The following is a 23,695-nucleotide window of genomic DNA, read 5'->3' on the forward strand; positions in this document are numbered from 1 at the left end:
TTCTTGTGATAAGACATTTTCTCTAAGATGCATCTGCTTGGTGAATTGATGTGTTGCAACTAGTGGATGGCAAGCACTAATAATCACGGTAATTTTCTTGGTCGAAGTAATTGAGCTAAATGAAGTGCATTACTCACTAAGAACATGCTACCAGCAGGAGTTCTCTTTATTAACCTGGCTATGCACCACATAGCAAATTGCCTCTTAATCTTTGTTTGTTTTGTTTTGGTTTTTTTTTTGCTATTAGCCAAATTAGAGAGGAAAAAAGTCTCCTTTATAGGCCTGAGAAGGACTGGTATATCCTACTAGGTAATTGTATGTGGCTATGAAAAAGGCAAACTATGAGCACAAAGCTCAGTCTTCCTGAACCTCCTGCGCTCATATGGCAGTTTGCGCCACTGGAGCTCCCTTTTTTTGAAAATGTTGAAAGCTGGGTTTCTGAATGTGCAAAAGCAAAGTAAGAAAAGTATGTTTACTGGGTGGGAATGTTAAACATACTTTGTATAATTTTAATATTTTATTAAAATTTATATAGTGCATTTTATATGAATGTGTTTTGTTCATAGTACCTAGATTCTGAAGGTGGTGTATCAGATATAATTTCTTGTCCCTCTCTAAACATAACCCAGAATATGTACAATCTTGAGGTGAAATCTAAAAGCATCTGAAGTCCCGGTTACCCACTGTATTTTTTTCTTTATGTACTCTTGGATATGTGGCCTGCGAATATAGGTTGTCATTTTACACAGCATTTTGCAGAGTAGGGTTCATGATCCTTGACTGGGGTTTCAGAGCACTACCTTAGTATAAATAGTACATTGTAATCACCTTGGTAATCTGGGAACATGAAACACTTTTACAAATTTAGCCAGGCTTAAAGGCTTTTAGAAGACACAGAGGAGAGAAGAGGTCATAGAGGCTCTTTGTGTCCCTCCATTTTCTCTGATCTACACTCTCAGATGCTTTGTTTACCATTCTTCCATACCCTACTTTTTCTAGGACATGCTGCAACTTCTTTGTCTCATCCCCTGATGCCAGACACCCACTTCTACTTGTTCCTTACGCATCTGTCTCCCCTCTACTCTTTCATGAGAAGACACTTTATACAGTTCTCCTCTTCATCAGCTACCATATGCCACAGGCTCTGTGTTGGTTTCCAGACTTCAGTGTAGGGTCATACAAAGATCTCACATTTGCCTTTCCTATGTCACCTTTGATATCATCTAAATCATGTCTTTTAAAATTATTTTTTTTTGTTAGATTTCAGGTTCCTCACAAAGCATGTTATGTCATTTTCTCTTGTGTACAAATAACTATTCTCCCCTGTTTGCAGAACAAGGTGTTTTGGAGACCTTTCTTTTTTTGAGTGAGCTATAGGTGGTGTAACTGGAGCCAAAGTCAGGAGAGATTTTCTATTGGTACCTAAAAAATTCCTTCAACTTTGTTGTTGATGAGGTATGTTTCTGGTGTTGTCTCACTGCAGAGAAATAACATTGCCAATGCTTCTTTCACCATTTTTAAAAAGTTTTATTTTAGTTTAACAGCAGAAGAAACCATCAGATTGTCTATTTATTGGAGCCTTTTATTCTCATGATCTCAGTCTCATGAAACGGCAGTTTCATGCTGCCCTTCCTGTGTGTTTCTGTGGTGCCCCTGTGTTGGTACAAGGCCATACGATAAAAGATTAATTTCCAGCTAGAGCTAAGCTGATCCAACAGCCAGATGGCTGCACAAGCCCATGACAGAGGGTGGGAAGATGTGACCAGGAAAAAGGCTATATCTGCTTTTGGTCACCAGCATGAGCTCAGACTGGCAGAAGCTGCTCATCAGTTGTATCCACAATGATTGTGACTTTAAAGCAAAGAAGTCCTCCTTCAGGTTAGGAAAAAAATGCATCTTTAAATAAAGACTAGAAAAAATGAGGCAGGATTATATGAGTAAGGGAAGCACCCCTCTGGTAGAGATGCCGGTGTGGGATCCCGCCCGGCCTCAGCCCAGCCCTGCCCGGCTGCCCCGGGGCTGTACCTGACCCCAGTTTCCCTCACCAGGAGCTGATGGGTTGACTGCCTTCCCAGCTTGGCCCTGGACCTGCCTTTTCACCACAGACTTGCCTGGTGATCTGGGCTCCGGGCTGGCCTTGGCTGCTACCCCTGTTACTGCCCTGCTTGCCTTGCTTGGGGCTGGGGCTGGGCCTGGGCCTTGGCTGGGGAGGCCTCAGCCCTGCCGGCCATGTTGCCGGCCCCCCTGTCCCTGAGGCAGGGGCTGGTCCTTGCAGCTCCCTGGCGACGTGCCACATTTGTTTAAGTGCTACACCATCTCTCACGGGAAATGCTTGCACTGCATTTCAAAAAAATGCAGGATTGTGTGTGCGCGTACGTGTTTTTATGAACCCTCCCCAACAGAAAGCAATCTCGATATATTATAAAGACTGCAATGATGTTTTATGCCAGTTCCTTGTTAATAAGACTCCACTGACTTCTATTAGAGTGCAAATTAGGTCCTGAGTGTTATTCTGTTCCCTCATTTCTTGCTGTGAAGAGACAGCATAGTCTTAGCCCTCCCTCCCAGAGATTATTATTGCTCAGGAAATAGCTATTCATGGAAATTACCTATCGTTCTGTTACATTATCATTAAAGATGGAGGGGAGAAACAATATATTGAGAGACAGGGCAGACTTTTGTGCAATCCTATCTAAGCCATTACAAAACAGACATTAAAAGTTTCAGTCACTTGGCTGTAATTCAGCGCCTTAGCACATCAGCCATTCCTGTGTGTCTCCTCTTTCAGACATAGTCTTCAGGTGGCTGAGACCAATGCTGTGTCTCTCTACTCCTTATCTATTGCCGTGTACTTCTGCATTTTAAAAATGAGGAAGTGCTGAGAGGGAAAGACAGAAGGACCTTTTTTTCTTGTGGACAAACAGTTTCTATGGGAATTTTCAGGAATAAATGCAGTCTTTGTCAAAGCTGTCATTCACTTAGCAAGAGAAAAAAATGTTTTGCTCTTTCAGAGGAAATTCAGAAACCTGTTTTCCTATTAATAGATAATGCAGGCTGTGCTGAACCATGAGTAAAAAGCTGCTCTAATGCAGCTGAACTGGAAGAAGGACATGGTGCACAGTCTTGAAAACTGTCACACATATAAGTAGCCTTAATGATTTCAGGTAAGTTAATTATATTAGTATAATTGTTCATAAAGCGATATTACCTAAGATTTTAAAATTTAAAGTCCTTACATGGAATCTCATTAACTTCCCCTGAAATTCTGCATGGAGACAGGTCTGATCTAAATGAAGTTTGCTGTTTCAAACAGGGCAACTGCCTTCTTCCCTCTTCCCTACTCTACGTATCTGAGCCTGCACAGGTGCGTTTTAAAAAATTAGAAGTCACAGTAAGAGAAGACTTTTCAATCAACATCATTTCCGTGAAATTTGAGGTGCTCTGGATGTATATGGGTTGTGAATATATATATATCCACAAACCTTACCTTATCATGTATCTTACTCACAGGCGTACTGATGAACTCTTACTGTGCAGATCAAGTGACTATTAATCTTCAAGTCTTAGAGGATGATTAGTATAGGAAAATAGTCTACCTAAGTCAAAACATAGTACCAGGACCCTGAGTACACCAACAGGCTTTAATGGCCCTGAGCAGCCTCCAGTGGGACTTCCATCCACACCCTCTGCCCATGGGTCTGGAGTGTCCACTTTAGCTCAGGCCTTAGTCACTGCCTGAGCTACACCTAGGTGTGTCTAGATCCAGTTCTGTCTCTGGTCCCGTCTCCTGGATGAACTTTGGAGCCATGTTGTAGCTTTGTCTCCGGTCCTATGTCTGGCCCCGTCTTTTTTGCTCCTGACTGGAATCCCTGGATGGACCCTAAACCTGGTTCATCACTTTGCCTTGTTGATGGACCCTGTTACTGGGATTCTGCTCTACTTGCTGTGTTCAGACCCTGCGGGACTGCACCTTGTTGGTAAGGGCACTGCTTGTGCTGGGGTTACCCTTGGCTCCCAACTCCTCTCAGGGAACAGCTGACCCTTGCTGATCCCTGAAATACAGCTGGACTGAATCTGAAATTCCAGTTAATTTTACCAACCATTTCACCAACCTTGGTTTCATTCAACCAAGCAAATTATTGCTCTTTCCATAACAGTATGATAGAATTGTAGAATAGTTTGGTTTGGAAGGGACCTTTAAAGATCATGTCCAACCCCTCTGCCATGGGCAGGGCCACCTTCCAGTAGATCAGGTTGCTCAAAGCCACATCCAACCTTGGACACTTCCAGTGATGAGGCATTCACAAATTCTCTGGGCAACCAGTGTCTCTCTACCCTCATGATAAAAAAATTTGTTCCTTACATCTAATCTGAATCTACCTACTTTTAGTTTAAAACCATTACCCTGTTACTACAGGCCCCGGAAAAAAGTCTCTCTCCATCTTTCTTATAAGTCCCTTTTATATCTTTAAAGGGTCACAACAAGGGTCTTCTCCAGGCTGAACAACTCCAACTCTCTTAGCCTTTCTTCCTAGGAGAGGTGTCCAGCTCTCTGACCATATTTGTGGCCTTCCTCTGGACCTGCTGTAACAGGCCCACACCTTTATTATACTGGGGACCATAGAGCTGGATGCAGTGTTCCAAGCGGGGTCTCACCAGAGCAGAGTAGAGAGGGAGAATCACCTCCCTTGTCCTGCTGGTCATGCTTCTTTTGATGCAGCTCAGGATACAATTGGCTTTCCGGGCTGCAAGTGCCCATTGCCCATAGCTAATTTTTCATCTACCAATATCCCCAAGTCCTTCTCTGCAAGGCTGTTGTCAATCCATTCATCACCCGGCCTGTACTCATGCTGGTGATTGCCTTGACCCATGTGCAGGACCTTGCACTTGCCCTTGTGGAACTTCATGATGTTCCCATGGGCCCACTCCTTGAGCCTGTCAAGATTTCTCTGGATGACATCCCTTCCCTCCAGTGAGTCAACTGCAAGACTCAGCTTGGTGTCATCTGCAAATTTGCTGAGAGTGCACTTGATCTCACTGTCTATGTCATTAATAAAAATATTAAATAGTATTGCTCCCAATACAGACCCCTGAGGGACATCACTTGTAGCTAATCTCCATTTGGACATTATCCAAATTTAGATTAAACAGTGACAGGGAAAACTCCTGGAGAATGGGACTGTCTGTTGACTATCCTGTTGAGTTATATCAACACTCCTTGATATAGTTTTGACTAGTCAAACTAGCACTTTTCCAAATCATTCCCAGGTTTGGAAATACCCAGAAATTAGCATTGAGCAAAGATAATTCACAGCTGACACTTTTTCAGGAGGCATTTTGTATTGTTCTAGTTTGTCTCAGTGCTAGGGAGTGATTTGAGCATGTTTCATTTACTGTTTTTTTGGTAGACTACATGTATCTATTTGACTCAAATTCTGCATATGCATACACATTTACATAGCTCTTCTCATGTGATAAAGGCAGTTGATTTTCTTAAACATATTCTTATGAGTAAATTTGAACACATAGACTCAATAAGGTAGTGACCTTGATCAAGAGCGGTGTCTGAACAGACTTCCATGAATCTTCAGGGGCAAAGAATTAAATTCTCTCAAAGGCACATTTTAAAAATTATTCTCCCTCCAGCTCTGAAAAATGTATAATAGATCTGTTTAGTTTAGTTTCATACCAATGTGACGACATCAGCACCATGCATTCCAAGCCGTACTGCAGAATTTAGCAGGTAACTGTTTTGATGGTAGAATTTACCAAGAATTTACTGTATTTTTAGAAACTGTTGCTTAAATTAGACTGAGTAGATATATCTGGATGCACGCATGACAGTGAGTCAGAACAGCTCTGAGAATATCTCACATAAATATTTTTCATTTCCTTTTAACAGACAGATTTTGCCTTCAACTAATAAGCAATATACTCCTTTGTTTCATAAGCATATTGTAATTATGTTAACCATGGTTACAGGATTTACCAGTGGAACTGTAGGCATCTAATAACATATCCCACAATGACAAAAAAGGAGATGCTCTATCTAGGTTTTCAGTGTTGACCTAATGATTCACATTCGAATTACCAAGTTATTTATAACATTTCCAGTCTTCTAGTCAGAGTTATTTTTAATTGCATATTTTATTGAGGCATATGCATTAGTATTTTGCTTGATTATTCTTTGTTGCCTCACTACAAAATTTTTCTTGGTGAAGGAGAGGAAATAGCTGATCGTCTCTATGAATTAAATAACTGCATGTCAGGGAAAGACTTTTGCTTTGTGTCATCAAGATAATCAAAATAATAGAAGGCAAAAGCAAGCAGGTGTTTCTGCTGTTACGGGCTGAGCGTATCCACAGTTTTCCACTCAAAGAGATCTCAGCAGGCTGGGGGAGACAGGCTGGCAGAGCTTCATGAAGTTGAGCAGAGGCAAATACAAGTTTTCAAAGCTGGAATGGAATAACCCCATGGAAGAGTAAAGGCTCAGACCTGACTGAGTAGAAAACAGCTTTGCATAAAAGGATTTGGGGGTCCTGGTGGACAACAAATTTAATATGAATCCATGGTGTGTTCTTGCAGCAATGAAGGCTAACTACATGCTGTGCTTTAGAAAAAACATAGCCAACTGATTGAGGGGGAGTGGTTATTTCCTTCTGTGTGACACTTATGAGTTGCATCTGGTTCCAGCTGTCATCTCCCCTGTATATGAAAGGTACTGACCACATGGTGCAACACTAGCAGAGGGCCATTAAGATGTCTGGGGAATATAGCACAGGATTCTCGAGGACATGCTGAGAAAGCTGGGTTTGTTCAGACAGCAGATAAGAAGAGTTGAGAAGATGGAGGTAATTGCAGTGTTCCACTACCCAAAGGGTGGTTACAGAGAACATGGATCCAGAATGTTCTTGGAGGTGCACATCAGAAGGATGAGAGTCAATAAAAACAAGTTAGTGCAAGGGAAACTTTAATTATATCTAAAATAATAATTTTCATAAAAGGAATGGTCAAACGGTTGATCAGATTGACCAGAGAAACTGTGGAAACACCATCCTTGGTGATATGTATTCACAATTATACAGAGCAAGGTTCTGGGCAGCCTGATCTGACTTGAGAGTTGATTCTAACCTTCAAATTTTTCCTGCTCTTAGCAAGTGTTTGGACCTCATTCCTTCTGAAGCAGCCTTCTAGCCTTACCTGTTCTATGAATCTATGCTTCTGCAATGAACGTACAGCATTCCAAGATTATTGTTTTCTCAATTTCATTTTTATTTCTATTTTAGGCAAACAAACAGTCACCTAAGCTTTTCCAGAGGTTGAATGACCCTAGATTTTCCCCTTGAAGCACCATTATTTTTTAATTTGTTTGTCTCTTCTCAGAAAGAGACAGTCTTAATCCCCTGGTTGCAGAAACTAATGCTGATTTAATGGTTTAACTCAGAAAAAAAAATATGCAGAGTAAAAAGTTTTTAAGTCAGAATGATGTGACAAATGTTCCAGCTGTTCAGGGCAGCGTCCTGGGACTTACACCTTTGCTAAGGTAGAGAAATAATAGCTGAGGAGCAGCATTGTTAGAATTAGTACAGAAGTGTAGTTGAGCAAATCTTTTTCCTCATTCCTGCAATTTAGGATGACGTACACAAGTTATCAAAAGCGCATACTAAATCAGTACCTCATACATATGGTTGCCTTAGAATTTAAATAAAGCTCGTCAGACCCGTACAATACAGGAGAGACTTTTAAAGAACTAAAATCTGGCATACAAATATTAAGCCAGGATGTCAGGAAAAAAGTCTCAAATTTTTTAATTTAATTTACTCACTTAGCATCTTCATTCCCATCATTGAGCTGATGCTGTTCTTGTTGAATTGTCTCAGCTGGTTCAGTTGATTTTTCAGTTTTTGAAGGCTCAGGTGCTTTTTCTGGTACTGCATCTAGAAAAAAAAAGGGGTTTAATTTTTGAATACCAATTTTTAAAGAATTATGATAATACTTTTGGAGGAATCACAGCTTGGCTGCCATTATTTCTTCAGTGGACAGGCACTACATGACACTGATTCTGGGACTCGACCTTTGAATAATTTCCTGCATAAATCTATTTCAGTGCCAGCTGTGCAGAACATGTTTATGATGAGTGAACCTTTTAGTGTGTAACTTGTTTGTGGTTTTTAGTCTAGATACCTCTGGAGCCTGCTCAACAATGGTCAATAACAGAGCTCTTCTATATTCATAAGCAAGAACACATGCAGCAAGATAGAATCTTAGTCTGTGTTTATTTAGAAAAAAATTGTGGAGGACAGATAGGTAGATCTATCCAGAAATGCTTTGTGATATACTGGAGGAAAAATGAAGAGTAGCTTATTTGCTAATGCATAGCAAATGCTAATGGCATTATTTATACTCCAGTATTTGAATTGCATTAAACCTCTTGTTGCTTCAACTGCCATGACAATCCTGTTTGTTGCTGAGTAATTATGACTGAAATATATCATTAAGGATGTGAGTATGTAGAACTTTGGCTAGTCTATTTCTTCAGCTTTTTACAAGTAACTTTTTCAAAGGAGTTTAAGCAGGAAGTTTGTAGAGTTTGAAGCAAATTCTATGCAAATGATATAGTCTTTTGCCATTTAGGTTGCTTTATGTGATTAACTTTTCCAATTAGTCCTATATCTTTATTTTACATTTTCATGCTGAAAAATAATTTGAAAGCTGTCATCAGTCTGACACTTTGCATAAAGGAGGAACAAACTCAGCCTTCATAAATAGTTTAAGTAATAGGATTATAGAGGAAAAAGCTTGGCAGCAAAACATCATAGCAAATAAATCAGGAACCTGTTGTGTGTGCTGTATTTTAAATTCAAGACAGCTCAAAGAAAAACAAACCTTGAGTATTTTGGATAGATAGTGTAAGATTAGTTTTCTGATAGTTAATCTCCATATTTAGGGAGTTGTTATTCATTTCAGAGGGGTGCAAGCAGTCACAACAATAAACTGTTAAGCTGCTCATCTGGCAGGTGATAGCTTGAAACGACACAAAAAAAAAAACTTAGTTAAGGACAGCAGGTCAGTTTGTTTACAGCACTTGATAAACCAAACTACTCTGCTACTATCATTTATTCATATTTGGGATAATATGTTCTTCTAGGCTTCTCCTAAGAACAGACACAATGTTTCTCGAGCTGAGTTTCAGACTTTCACTGGGTGGACAATTTATTACAGGACCAGTGGGGCATTTCTAGAGAGAAATTTTTTTCTTAGCATGCAGGTTAAGAACCGAGAATGCCCTCTGTGAGCCCTATTGCTCTTACAGGAATTCTTTTCTCAAACAGGATCAAAGGAAAAAAGCAGACAGAAGTATCTGTGGATACTTTACACGTGGGGTAAGAAAATGCCAGAAATACTCAAGCCAGACTCAGATGAGGAACTGAACAGAAGGCAAAGAAAATCATGCTCCCAAATGTGCTGGTCAGCTTGGTTTTGACTTAGCAAGTTTAGGCGTTAATTTTCAAATAGTCCCTGGGAAAAATGTAGCATTATTGAATATGAATTCTGCAGAATTCATATTACTTATCACCTGTAAGATGGGAAGATTTTTGTGAGGAATTCCATTAAAAACTCTGACATTCAATTGGAATTATGGCTTCAATTGATAACAGTATGTTACCCACTTAGTGGAAATGCAGATTATTGTTTCCTTTCTGCAGCAGTGTTCCAGTATTACCTTGAGGAAAAGTCTGTTGGAAATATAACACTAGGGAATATTTCATCTTACCTGGAGGACCTGCAAGGTAATTCTCAAGGTACAGAATAGCACATATACAGGGAAGTGAAGAAGCAGAGGACTGTTGCTGTTACTGTCCCCAGGAGGTTCAAGAAAAGATGAAAAGAGTTCCTTACCATTTGATTACAGGGTTTCAAAATGCTTTTTCTGGGACTTCGACTTTTTTTTTTAGGAGGGAGGAATTTTAAAATGGATTCAGTCTTCTAGCATGGTGAATACATACTCATAGTGAAATAAAAATTATTTCTCCTAGAAATTTCATAGACCTTCTCTGTCAGAAAATCTCAGAAGAGCTGCAGTTACAGAAAAAAAGGGTGGTTTGGACCTATTTATAACTAATTTGTGGGTCTTGCTACTAAATCTTAACCTGTTAAAATTCTATTTAACTCTTACCCCAGGGGATCTCTACAAACGATGCTACTGACTCTGTGCTTTTCTTGGCACACAATCCTCCTGTGGTTTTGTGGTTAACATAACATGATGTACAAAAGAAGATGCCAGAGCCAAAAATTTCAGCACTTGTGGTGGTTTCTGCTCCCTTCTGAATTCACGGTTTGTAGTTTCCCAGTTCTCCCTGCCCTGACTCCCCCAGCCAAAGAGCCATGTACTCAAGAGTTGACAGCAAGACTAATCTCAACATTTCTATAATCACCTCACTTTGGGAGTTTTCTTTGTTATAGTAATTGCCCCAGTTACATCTATACTAGCAGGAAATACAACCTGATAGGAACAATCAGAACAGTGAAATGGTGCTGAAGGTCTGGCAGCCATGCTATATCTGTTTGAGGCAGTTGTATTTCAAACTAGGTCTACTTTGATCCTCTGAAATAAATGACCATCAGCAGCTTAAGTAAAGAAGGTTGACTCACGGAGTGCTTCTTGTGGTTTAGTTTTATTCTAAAGAAATCCAGTCATGCATTCCCAGAGAGTTTTTGGTGAAAAATCTGAGCACAATAGCAGACAATCAGGAGACTTGTTTCAGAAAGGCATTCTTCATCTGAAATAAACCACCAGTGTAGACACACCATTTAGAGTTATAGGATCCTGAATAAGACAATCCATCTCTGGAATGGCAACGTGAGTATGGGAAGGCAAGACCACAAAGTAAAAAAATATGGTGCTCGCATATAAGCATGCCATTTCAGAAAAAGAATGGCTTCTCAGTCTGCTAGATATTCTCAAGGTATTCAGTCTGAGGTCTGAACCCACACTAAGCATTAAATGCTGATTGAATTCAGACTGATGGAAAACATTATAATCCCATGAATATTCCAAACTTACACAAGTTTTTAGAGTTCATAAATCTCCAGGACCAGCACAGGGCTTATTTGCATTAGGATTAGGATACCATGCCCTAGTACCACTGCCAGCTGTGTGTCAAGTTTTATTTGTCTTTTTCTGTGTGAAATTGTGAGGGCTGTCTGTAGTCACACTTCAAAAACCCTTGTCACTCTTCGTTGCTTAATTCTAGCTCATACCTTTCTGACTTATGAGACCAGACCCAAAGAAACGCTTTTAAGAACAATGTGGTAGTCATTTTAGGGAACATTCAGGGTACAAAAGTTGGTTTCTGAAATAAATAACGATCCATCAGGTAGATGGCAAGTCTTACAGGACAACAAAGAAATCTATTGGCTTTACATAACTTTGGTTGTGACAAATAAATCATGAGTGAGAAAAAGGAGGCAGAATTATGACTAGACACCAAGACCTAAAGCAATTTTCAAAACAGATAGATCCACACTTACTTGACAAAATAAGGGATTTGAGTATTTCTAAATTATTTCCATTCCCATTATATCAGAATATAGGTAGGTGAAGCTGCCAACATATTAATAGTGGGAGTTGAGGAATGCAGCCCACTGGTGTCAATGTATTCTAGATCATTTGGTCTCCCTAGAAGAATAATATAATTTAAAATTGAGTTGGGATAAGTGTTGCTGGTTCTGTTTTAAGATGGAAAGGAAAAGCTCCAATTGTGGAAGTATAACTTTGTGGACAAAACACTGCTCAGTGGAATCCCTCAAAAAGGTAGCTGGTTAAATTGAGAGGCCCACTGACACCTCATCATACCAATGATCTGCCTAGGATAGCAAGAAGCAAGGAACAAGATGCAGGTCTTAAGACCAATTTGTTTCACTCTTAGTCTTTCAGATTTTTTTCATTTTCCACAGGTCTTTGTTCTTTCAGGACAGACTCAGGCCAGGCAAAAAAGTCATAAAAAAAGCCTATTGGTGGAACATCAGTCTTTTACCTGGGTTCTCTTAGTCAGGTTGACAATGCTCCCAGATAAAGCTTACTATTGTTATACCTTTATTGTTTATTCTTGTCCCCTATTTTGATACCTCCAGTAAACCAACATTGGAACAGTACTGCAGGACTAGGTTAGGGGAGCCAGAAGATCTCTGCACATTGGAGGAGTATATCCAACTTATTCTGAGGCTGCTCAGCTCCCTTGTTCATGTTTCCATAAAGCAGTTTTTATCTTCAGTTTTCACTTAACAGTTTTGGACAGAGACCGTTGACAGTCTTTCCAAATTCATTTGATTTCCTGCTGCCACACACACGTACGTACACACTTGCAAAATAGCCTGTAGCAGAATATTTCCCAGTAGAGCAAAAAAGAGGATACTTTGTACTTATCTGTGGGATTTTAGCTTTTTGATTGATAATTTAGTTTTGTTTTTTTTTCCCTCTGCAACTCAAACCCCCTGAATGTTGGAGTTTTTCTTTATTAAAACTGTAATAATCACATGAAACCAGGAGTTCAGGCTTCACAAAAAGCAGAATATTGTGAGGTTGTCATGGTTTCAATTGGGATAGAGTTAACTTTCTTACCAGCAGCTGGTGTAGTGCTGTATATTGGATTTGGGATGAATTATAGAATCATAGAATCATAGAATTGCTGAGGTGGGAAGGGACCTTTAAGATCATCAAGTCCAACCATTAACCTGCCCTGAGAAAACCACTTCTAAACCACATCCCTAAGTACCACATCTACCCTTTTTTAAAAAAACTCCAGGGATGGCGACCACTTCCCTGGGCAGCCTATTCCAATGTTTAATAACCCTTTCAGTAAAAAAATTTTCCTAATATCCAATCTAAAGCTCCCCTGACATAACTTGAACATTTCCTCTTGTCCTATCACTTTTCACCAGGGAGAAGAGGTCAGCCCCCACCTCTCTACAACCTCCTTTCAGGTAGTTGTAGAGGGTGATAAGATCTCCCCTCAGCCTCCTCTTCTCCAGGCTAAACAACCCCAGTTCCCTCAGTCATTCCTCATGAAAGTCATGTTGATAGCACAGTGATGGGTTTAGTTGTTGCTGAGCAGTCAAGGCTTTTACTGGTCCTCCCACTGCCCTGCCAGCAAGTAGGTTAGGAGTGCACAAGAAGCTGGGAAGAGACACAGGCAGGACAGCTGACCCCAACTCACCAAAGGAATATTCCACGTCATATGATATCATGCTCAGTATATAAAGCTGGGGGAAGGAGAAGGAAAGGGAGAGACCTTCAGAGTTATGGCATTTGTCTTCCCAAGAAACCATTATGTGTGATGGAGCCCTGCTTTCCTGGAGATGGCTGAACACCTGCCTGCCAATGGAAGTAGTGAATGAATTCCTTGTCTTGCTTTGCTTGCATGTGTGGCTTTTGCTTTACTTATTAAACTGTTTTTATCTCAACCTGTACATTTTCTCACTTTTACTCTTCTGATTCTCTTCCTCATCCCGGTCAGGGAAGTGAGTGAACAGCTGCCATGGTCCTAGTTGCCAACAGAGGCTAAGCATAACATTGGAAGAGCTGCAAAAGTTGTTCTTAGTTTAAATCTGCTCATGTAGGACTGTCCTGGTTTGAGCGACACAGGATTATTTTCTCTTTTACTAATTTTACTTTTCAGTAATGTGTCTTCTAATGCTAGGGAAAACTGCATTTTTAGAAGACTCTAGTGTCTGAATTTGTGAAAATATTTACTTTATAGCCAGCTATGGTATGCAGGTTTCAAGGTCTCAGTGTTTTTGAACTAGCCAGGTGCAGGGACAAGGAGGGAGAGCAGGACACTTGACCCAAGCTGTCCAACAGGATTATTTCATACCATGAATGTCACATTCAGTATAAATTGGAAAGTTTGCTGAGGACTTCTCTTCTATGTTGGCTGCAATCCTGAGAACTACTTGCCCTGGTGCCAGACCCCTGAGACCTTCCCTTCCTCCTGAAGCCATAGCGCTCAGAGTATCTGACATTTGTTGTCCACTGCTGAGAGCGCACAGCTTCCTACTGGTATAATTGGCTGAGTATAATCCTCGTATATTTCATATTGGTATTGGGATCAATATTGGTTCTTTAGTATTATTAATATTAATTATTTAGTATTATTCTGTTAAATCTGTTCATATTTTGACCCTTGGGTTTTCTTGTTTTCTCCTGATTCCCTTTCCTGGGTGGGGAGGGGTCATGGGGTGATAGAATAATTGTCTAAATGCCAATAAATTGCTGTGGGTTCTTCAAACCATAACAAGGACCAACTCCACATTCATGTTTCTGAAATCTAGCACTGTGCACACTGTTATAAAGCTCTAGGCATTAGTCCTAAGGACTTTTTTTTTTTTTTTTTCAGAGGAAGCTGTTGTTATAGGCAGATTTGTCAATGCCAGGACACAGCACTGCAGAGACATTGTTCCTCCCATAATAATTTTGTTTCTCCTAAAGCCTTCAGTCCTAAGCTTACACTAGTGTTTGTGGATCAAAAACCACTCTGTCATGAGCCTAGTCCCACAGAGGTGTTGCTGACTTTGCTTCTAGCAAGATGCAATGTCAGCAAAAGACTCTAAAACCCCATGGTTTTAGATAACACTGAGATAACTGTTAGCTTGTGGCTATGAATGTTATCATGAACCTTCCACCAGTAGAGCTTAAAATGTTATTTCCTAACATAACCAGTACTTAGCAAACAGAAGTGCAGATTAAGTCAGTCATTTTACACAAATTCATCATTTGTTCTACTTTCCAGTGCTATTCCTGCTGTTACTGGTGTTCTTCAAAAGCTACAGACCTGCAAAAAGGCTATTACCACCTTTCCAGGCTGGCTAGAATAGCTCCTTCCTCTTATGCCCTCTGAAGGTCAATGTGGAGATGGAGGAGGTGAGCTGCCATTCTGCTGTTTAGAGCAAGGGAAGAGATTGCCTGAGAAAGCAGGCTCTTTTCTAGTATCCAAACCCTGCTTCTGTCCATGCAAGCAGCAGCAGGAGGCTTAGGGACAGGAAAGAAAGCACTTTGTGTTGTGGAAGCCACCAGCCTTACTGGTTATTCAGCACCAGGAAGTGTGCTTGTGGAGCAGTCAGCAAATCTCAAAGGACTTTCTTCCAGAAAGCAATAAAACATAAATCTCTCAGTTAGTAGGCTGACTTTAAAAGCTCTATTTCTTCCATCCATTATGTCCAGATACACTTTTGATAGCCATAATAGCTAGCCTTTAGCATCACAAATGTATTATCCTTATTGCAAAAAATGAAGAGAAGCAAAATGTCAAATAAAAGATTAGCTTTTAGAGGTAAAGATATGAATAAATATCAGCAGATAGATAGTAGCAGTTAAATGTATTCCTGAGTACAGAACAGAAGAAGCTCTCTTGCTTTGCCATACTTCAGAAAGGGAAAACTTTTTTCCCCAGAATTCCCAGACAACCCCATTGCTTTGTACTAGACCAGCAAGTCTGACCAGTATTTTATCTATGCTTCCCCTCCCTTTCTGGACTGGCTGGGCATATGTGAAGGCAGAACTTTTAATGGCTAGCAGTTACTTATGGTCCTCATATAAAAAGCAAAGAATTCCATGGGATTCTTCTTTTGGCTGTACAAAGCACAGCTTAATTGTTATCTGACATAGTGTCCCTTCATTTTGAATTCACAATGTCATGTTTTATAGGACCATTTACAAAATGTTGACTGACTTGTATATTCTTCTTTGGTGGAAGAGGTATCACAACAGCTTAGTATAGTGTGTATTTTATGTTAATTAAATATATTGTCAAATACTTTCTTCTACTACTAATTGGCTTTTACAAAAATGTAGGCATTTTAAAATAAACTGCTGGTTAAAAAATACTGTATTATCTCACATTGATAGTGTCGTACTAAATATAGTTAATTGACTTGCTGTATATATTACAGCTGTAAACCTTAACACTCAGTTCTGATGTTTATTACCAGTACTAATGTAGGCAATCTTTATTTAAAGAACATTTAATATAGTTCATTTGTATTACTTCTGTAAAGAAAAAGGTCCTGAAAATCTGGTTGGCCTGAACTGTTTTGATCAGCTTCTCCATACTTAGCAGAAACACAAGAGAAAATCAGTCATAGTAGAGTGTGGTGGTGCAACTCCCCCCAGCCCTGCTCCTGGGTGACTCAGTGCTTGGTGCGATTCTCCCTCCTGGGCCACACACCAACCCAAGATAAGTCAAGCATGGATTGAGAAATGCAGCAAAGCGTTCAGGCATCCCCTGGCATGCCTGGCTGCTGCTCACCCTTTCACTTAGGCAATCCCTTCTGACAGCCGAGTACATCTGTACCGTGGTCATGGCCCAAAGTGGGGTGATACTAGAACTTCAAATTTTAGCAAGTTTTGGGCATGTGCAACTAGTGGAAAACACCAGAATACATAATTTTCCGAGTAGGGCCAAAATGGAAAAGGATCTGATGAAAGTCAGTTATCTCAAACCCTATAAACAGAAACTCTAAGCAAGACATTTGGAACTCTCCTGGATTGAAGCGGGCTGTGACTAACATCTCCCCTGAGTTGGGATGCCACTCAGGTACAGGTACTCAAGGATCAAAGACTGTCTGCCCATAAAGCTGACGAAGGGTGAAGTCGAACTTCTCGAGGCCAAATAATTGCCTGTTGAGGAATGGTAATGCATTGTATTTGCTCCAAACTCTAGAAGGTGAAAATTTTAACCATGGGTTAGCCTCTTCCATCCACCTAACTACCTATCTATGTGTTTCAATATACACATTAGCCTTCACGAATGTGGGTATCTATATATTTCACTGGATCCAAGTATTTCTGTCTGTCTGTGTGAGGTCGAAAGGGGTACCCATCTATTCACTGGAGTCACCCACGGTGAAGAGACTCTGGTCCTAGCAGTTAAAGACTCAGGTAGTGTGTGTGTGCGACCCCTGGAATGGTGTGTGTTTGTATGTTTTATGTTTACACATACATACATACATGTATTTTGATCTAGGATACCTTATAGTAAGTTAGTGTGAATCTTGTCATTCTCGAATCTGTAATTAAGTCGCTGTTTCAATTATAAGATATTCTACTGAACCACCTTGCTAATCCTTAAAATGGTTAATGATTAAGTGCTGCTAAAATTCAGCGTTTTGACCCATCTCAAACCATTGATAAATATTGAAATTCTACTGAATCATAACAGTTACAAATATTTCATCCATGACAGAGAGAAAAAGCCAAAGATAAAGGAATCCTTCATCTTTGTTCTGCTGAATATGTAGATTTAAACACTGTCTGAAAACTTGCTGTAGCTTGCTGTTTGTGCTCATATGATAAATCTACTGTAGTTAATATACAAACAACAATTTTGGTGATTTTAACTTTGCGTGGAAATACTTGAGGTTAGACAGCATTGTTTGAAATGGGAAACACTGCATAAAGACATGGGCAGAGCCTGCTAGCAGGAGGCAGAGTGGCTAGTGTTGGAGTAATTTTTTTTTTTTGGCTATGTCAGTGACATATTTCCCTTAGAAATATAATTTTAAACACTTAAAAACAGTGATTTTTTTTGTCATTTCCTCTTTTTGAAAACTATTAAAAGCCTCAAAATAGTTTAGAAGTCTCAAATAGGCTCTTAAATGTTACCACCTGTTAAATAACATAGAGAGCAGGTTGTCTTAAATAGTAGGAGTAAAGAATGAGTTTGCATTTGAAACAGTAGAGTGTGGATGAAAGAACTGGTCTACAGGCTTCCTGGGTTATTTCTGACATAGCTCATCATTTGCCTGATTGTCCTTGTCTCACAGGGGTGTTCTTAAGCTATGTCCATAAATATTTGAAAGATGTGGCTATAGGGTAATGAAGATGTCAAGAAAAATAAACACACAGGAAAACCCATGGAAGAAGGCGAGAAGAAGCTTCAGCTCTGACATAACAAAATACACACCTTTGTGACTCTCCAAGTAAAATTTCTTGAACAAATTCTCTGTGCAGGGGCAAACAGTTCAGAAATTAGTGGGACTGAAGTAAAGCAGTCAGTAAGCAGGTCTGTCTTAACTCAACCCTCATTGGCAGTGGCTAACAGGAGCATTATAAGAGTTTATTTTCCATGGAAAGAAAGAAAGATTGTATGAGGAAGCTGGATTTGTTTTCCTAGCATTTAGCCCTGTCACTCATGTGAAAAATGAAGATCTGAAAGGAATTAAAAGGCTTTGTATCAACAGGAGTGGAAGCAAGCTGATTAAACATGTTCAAGGTCTTGGTAATTGTTAAAAAATACATTTTATGGGAATAATAGCTGCCTGTTGACTGAGTGACAATGAAGAGTAAAAGGATCGGAAGACAAGGAACAAGATTATTCTTTAAAAGTCTCTTTGCATTGGCAGGTTTGCTTCATTGAGCTGCAGTTTTTTGAAATACAGACTGCTCATTTAACCCTGGGGTTTGAGGTGCTAGGGGTCAGGTTTTGTAAAACAGCTTAAGAGTCAGATTCGTAACAGGCCAAAGGCAGGTTTTAGGTGTAAATTTACACATTTAATTCAAATCTCCTTTCTCAGGGACATGACTTGGTTGTAGTCCACGTAGAATTAGCTGGTACTTGATTAGCAGAAATTAGCTGGAGTTTCAAAGCAACAGAATTTTGGTACTCTCATAAATACATCTGCTTTGTTTCTATCCACAGGAAGAGGGAGTGGCCATCTTTTATATAGCAGCTAGTAATCAAAGCTTTCCCCCTAGAAGAGGAAATCTCGAATCTGGGGCTTGTTTATTTGTGATAGGGTCAAATACCCATTATGAGTACTATTTTTTTCCTTTTTTTAAAAATTCAACATTTTTGTAATATAAATACATACTGAAATAAAAGTTCTTAATTCCTCCTACAACATTAGTGTTTCAATTAACTTCTAGGTTAATTCCAGGCTCCATGATGTACTCTGTCTTCTCAGACTTCACAGGCTTTTGCATTCTTTTCTGCACGGTGGCCCAGCAATTAGGAAGACCACAGAATTTCCTCCCACATCTCTCTAGTCTAGACTTTACGTGGGTAGTTAGGGAAATCTACTGGAACATGAAAGATGTGGGTTTTACACTCCCTTATTATGAAAGAGTGGAGGTAAAACAACTAGGTTAATATATGAAGGGTGGCAGCTATCAGCAGCTTCTGCTGCTTTTCTTTTTTTAGTCAAACATTTAGTGGAAAAGTGAATATTCCTCCAGTACCTAAACAGAAGTGTACTCCCAGGGAGAGAGTCCGGAGTGAACTAAAATTACTTTTGAGCAACCCTTTCTTTGAGGTGCTACTCATTCAGGGATGCTGATTAAAATTCTAGATTGTTTTGGGATTTTTTTTTTTTTTGTTTGCTTGTTTTGGTTTGGTTTTTTAATTTTTTTACTCTGTCTGGGCTTCTCACTTTGGATATAGATTTCCTGACTCTGGCAAAAGCACCAAAATCTCATGCTTTATACAATGGCACTTGCATTTAATTTGCAGGTAGGTATATCACCTTTTATATATCCTCTGGGTACCTTCCAAAGCATCTAGGCTCTGAAGATACTAAATACCACTGAAAATTAACACGATAATCTCCTGGATGGGAGGTTCTGTCTGCTTTATAATCCAGGGGGGCAACCGTAGCATGTATAGAAATACCTATGACAGCTTTAGTCTAGCTTTCTCATTCAGGTCCTACCAAGAACAAAGTGATGTGATGTCAATATGGATTTTAGTAAAAGCTGCATAAATATGTCTGTGAATCTGGAAAAAAATCTTTGAGACACTTGTTGATTTAGTAGAAGTAGGAAGACCAGAAACCAGATTATTGGTAACAGGCCGGTTTCTAGTGAGGAAAAAGTAAAAAGATGAGGACAGATTTCAGAAAAGTAGTACTTAAATGTGGTGCTGAGAAGTGTTTAGAGAAAGGAAATGAAAAGAAAGAAAATGTTTGAGTTGGAAAGAATCATACTGAAGGGAGCTGCTAGGATGAAAATAATTGTGATACAGAGAATGATAATGCAGACACCAGCTAGCAGGTGGAGGTTAGATGTGGCCTTCTAAATAGCATAACCACCAACAGAGTTATTGAAGAACAGTGTGTAAAGCAAGCAAAGCATTTGTACAGCAAGTCAGTTATGGGAGGTGATAAATATGCAAAGAAACTATAGCAATTGGATTCAATATCACGGAGAACCTGTAATTAGGTGAATCACACTTTGTTAAGTACATAAAGAAATGCAGGGAATAAATTAAAAAATGAATCCATTATGGAACAAAACTGACTAAGCACAGGGAATTAATTACAGAGTGAATTAATTATGCAGAGAATTAATCACAAAGCAAGTTAGTGAGAGAGAGCAACTGAGGAGGTGGAGATGAAGCAATGAGTAGCCAACATAGAAGCCAAAAGTACCAGGTGTTGCTGAGTGATGTAAGTGGACAAGTTTTAACCAAACAGGCTCCAATTGTGCCTCCTGCTGAGCTCTTTTCTGTGCTGGGAACATCATGCTGCCTTGTGAAGTGCTAGGAGACAGGGAGAAGGTGATGGCTGGTTTTGGACATGTGAGAAGAAGGGGGTGAAGATAAGCTCTACTCAGTCTTGGGTTTGTGTTTCAGAACTAGGGAGCTGCAAAATGGGACTATGATTAGAGGCTTTACTGGTCTGTTTTATTCTGGTTATACCAGAGAAACTAATGAGAGATCTTGGAAAAGCTTTTATCTAACTAGTTTTAACTTCTCCGTTTAACTGATCTCCCTTAACTAGTGTGGTTGAGCCCTGGCTATGCTTTTAATAATTCTCTCCAAATTTGTACATACACTGCAAAGTGCTTTCTCTGGTCCCTTTTCCTTTACTTACCCACAGATATTCTTATCTATTTCTTTGAGCAGCTGTCCACACAATTTTAGGTCTGATACAACATTCACTCAAGTTTTGCAGAAGTCTTTATCTAGACCCTTCTGTGAAATGCTTGAGATAAGCCTCACTTTTCTGCCCAGAGATAATGGTGTTCCTTATTCAGCTTGGATGGTGAGGACTTACATACAGGGTACTGTTGTGTAAGCTCCATCCCTGGAAGTGTTCAAGGCCAGGTTGGATGGGGCTTTGAGCAACCTGTTCTGGTGGAAGGTGTCCCTGCTCATGGCAGGGGACTGGAACTAGATGATCTTTAAGGTCCTTCCAACCCAAACCATTCTATGATTCTATACTGGAATTCATAAGCTTCTCCTGAGGTGTGGCGCCTGTGAGAGTTCTCTGGCTTGTATACCTGTTGTCTATCTAACTCATCAATACCCACATGCAAAAGGAGAAACTGTCCTGTGGCTGTTTGAAAATGAGACTTGAAGCACCTTCCAGAAAATTATGGATTTAAAAAAACCCCAAACATAGAACTTAAGTATGTTATTATATTCTCCAAAAGTAGGTGATGATGTAGTTGCTTCTATGTCATGATTTATTTTACATTTCAGAAAGAAAAAACTAAAATTAGTTTAGTATCCCAAAATATAGATTCATGAATTACATTAATCTTTCAAATTAGATCAGATGGAAAAAGAAAAAATAATTCTGTAATGATACTTCATTCAGTCATGGGATATCATCTGTGATTTAATGTTACTAAAATGCCATGAAACATCAGATTTTATTTTTTTCAGTTGTTGGCCTATTGCTACAGTTAATTTATGTCACAGTGTGTTTTCTCTTGATTTAGTGCTACAGCCATTATGTAACAAGATAATTGGACGAAGTGGACTTTGTTTAAAGTTTCATTATATGAGGAAAGGAACTGTGATACTTGCTACAATTACACAAAATGCTAGTACAGATTATGCAAGTTTCCTTAGAGACTTTTCCCAGTTGCTCCTCTCTCCTTAAATCATCTTTATCACAGAAAGCTGGAGGTTCCTCAGCTTATATCTTGCTGCTCCAGTGAAATGAACCTGAATTGTTCTCCCAAAGGAAAAGCATGAGGTGACAGGGAAACTGGACTTGGTGGTTTTCGCCAGTACTGGATGATGGAAAAGGAAAGGGCTGCACCACTGATGCTGTGAGGAGACACGGCCCAGCAATAGTTGTTGCTTTACCCGTCCTGAACCTTTATTTTGGTAGCTGCAGCAGCAGTCATTCTGGATCTAGTATAAGCAAAATAGGCTTGGCTATTGGGAGGTGGGGGAAGAGGGGGACAGAATAGCCATGGTCAGCTGCCACTGTTTTCAGCAACCAGCTACTTAGGCAAATAATTGCCTTGTATTACTGTCCTGAGCTCTGTGCTCCTGTGTTCTAGTACTGGGTGCCTTCTGAATATTGATGGCAAATAATTTTTAATGGCATTGCTTTTTTTTTTTTTCAATTGTTTGTTTGTTTGCTTTTTTTGAAAAAGTTCTGAATGCCTGTTCAACAAAAGATTTGAATGTCAGATAGTAAAGTCTGTCTCATTTTTGTAGTATGAGAAATATACCAAAAAGATATATTAAAAATATGCAGTTTTCTTTCTTAAGCTACCAAATACCTTTGTTTTAAAGTAAAGTTTCTAAGAAGTCAACTTGCAGTAAGAGGAAATACTTTGTTAGACTAGCTGATTAAAGGGGACAAGCTCATGAAGGGACCTTGTGCTCGAAAGCTCGTTGCCTTTTATTATTGTTGGATAGTGCTTATATTTCCGTAGCAAATCATTGGTTTGGGGTCAATGGGAATTCAGAGTTCTTAATTTCTTCCACAAATAAAACCCAAGATCAGCACCTGACAGAGTATTTATAAGAAGAACAATTTTATTTGCAGCCCTATATAGGGTACATATATGTTGTCCAGATAATATCTGAATACTCATAAAAAGCTTATTACTGACCTTGTTGCTTTGGTAGGGGTTCTTCTTTCTTATTGTCCTCTGTTTTCTGTGGTTCATCTGTTTTTTTACTGTCACCCTTAAAAAAATAAGCAGGATTAGAAACTGTAGATGCTTGTTGTCGAGAATGATAAGGACGGTTAGATGTCTGCAACATTCTCCTAGGAATTTGATTAATCAAGTTGACACCCACTGAACTTTGTTCCTGGGTGTTCTGTATGTGTTCTTGGACAAGACTTTCCAGATGGGTTCACAAAAGGACTTGGATGCTGAAATCAAAAACTGATGTCTTCACATCTGTTGTGCAAACCCAGTTATTTAGCCTGGACTTCTGCTGCTGCATGTTCCCAGAGCCTCGTTCATGTTGTCAAGGATGACTTGTTCAGTGCTACCACTCACAAGCCAGTCTGCATCTCTGAATTAGCCCTTCTTCTACCTAAACTTTCTGCTAGGATAATAGACCTGGTATGTTTTGAGCTACCTTACCACAATGACAGATCTCGACCTTTGCAAAATACAGAGACAGTATCAACTTTCACTGCAAAAAAATAACTTCCTCCCACACTTACTGGCTTAGGTCTATGAACCAAGTCCTCACGTACCTGTACCTTCATTTGTCTTGGCTTGATGGAGGGAGTGAGAAGTGCATGAGGAGTCTTAGGTGTTCACAGCAGAGCACTAATCAAGCCCATGAGTATTTTTTGTGCCAGACAGAATGAATATTGCTGGAGTTTATCATGCTGATTAATAAAGATTTTAGATAGTATAAGCATATGGAAAATTATTTGACTTTAGGAGATTTCATGTCTTCATGTACTTTTTTTCCCCTCTCCCTCTCCCTCTCCA

General features: G+C 39.5%; 1 protein-coding gene across 1 annotated transcript in view; it reads right to left on the reverse strand.

Moving 5' to 3' along the window:
- Nucleotides 1–23,006, reverse strand: part of CNGB3 (cyclic nucleotide gated channel subunit beta 3) — a gene marked incomplete at both ends in the record, with an annotated part of 69,255 nt that extends 46,249 nt beyond the window's left edge. Inside the window, 2 exons of the mRNA XM_082499243.1 lie at nucleotides 7,826–7,937; nucleotides 22,853–23,006. Coding sequence (XP_082355369.1) covers nucleotides 7,826–7,937; nucleotides 22,853–23,006 — 266 coding nt within the window. The remainder of the gene's footprint in view (nucleotides 1–7,825; nucleotides 7,938–22,852) is intronic.
- Nucleotides 23,007–23,695: the final 689 nt, after the last annotated feature.

The sequence above is a fragment of the Vanellus vanellus genome (genome assembly GCF_965231255.1).
Source record: "Vanellus vanellus genome assembly, chromosome: 2".
Classification (NCBI taxonomy): domain Eukaryota; kingdom Metazoa; phylum Chordata; class Aves; order Charadriiformes; family Charadriidae; genus Vanellus; species Vanellus vanellus.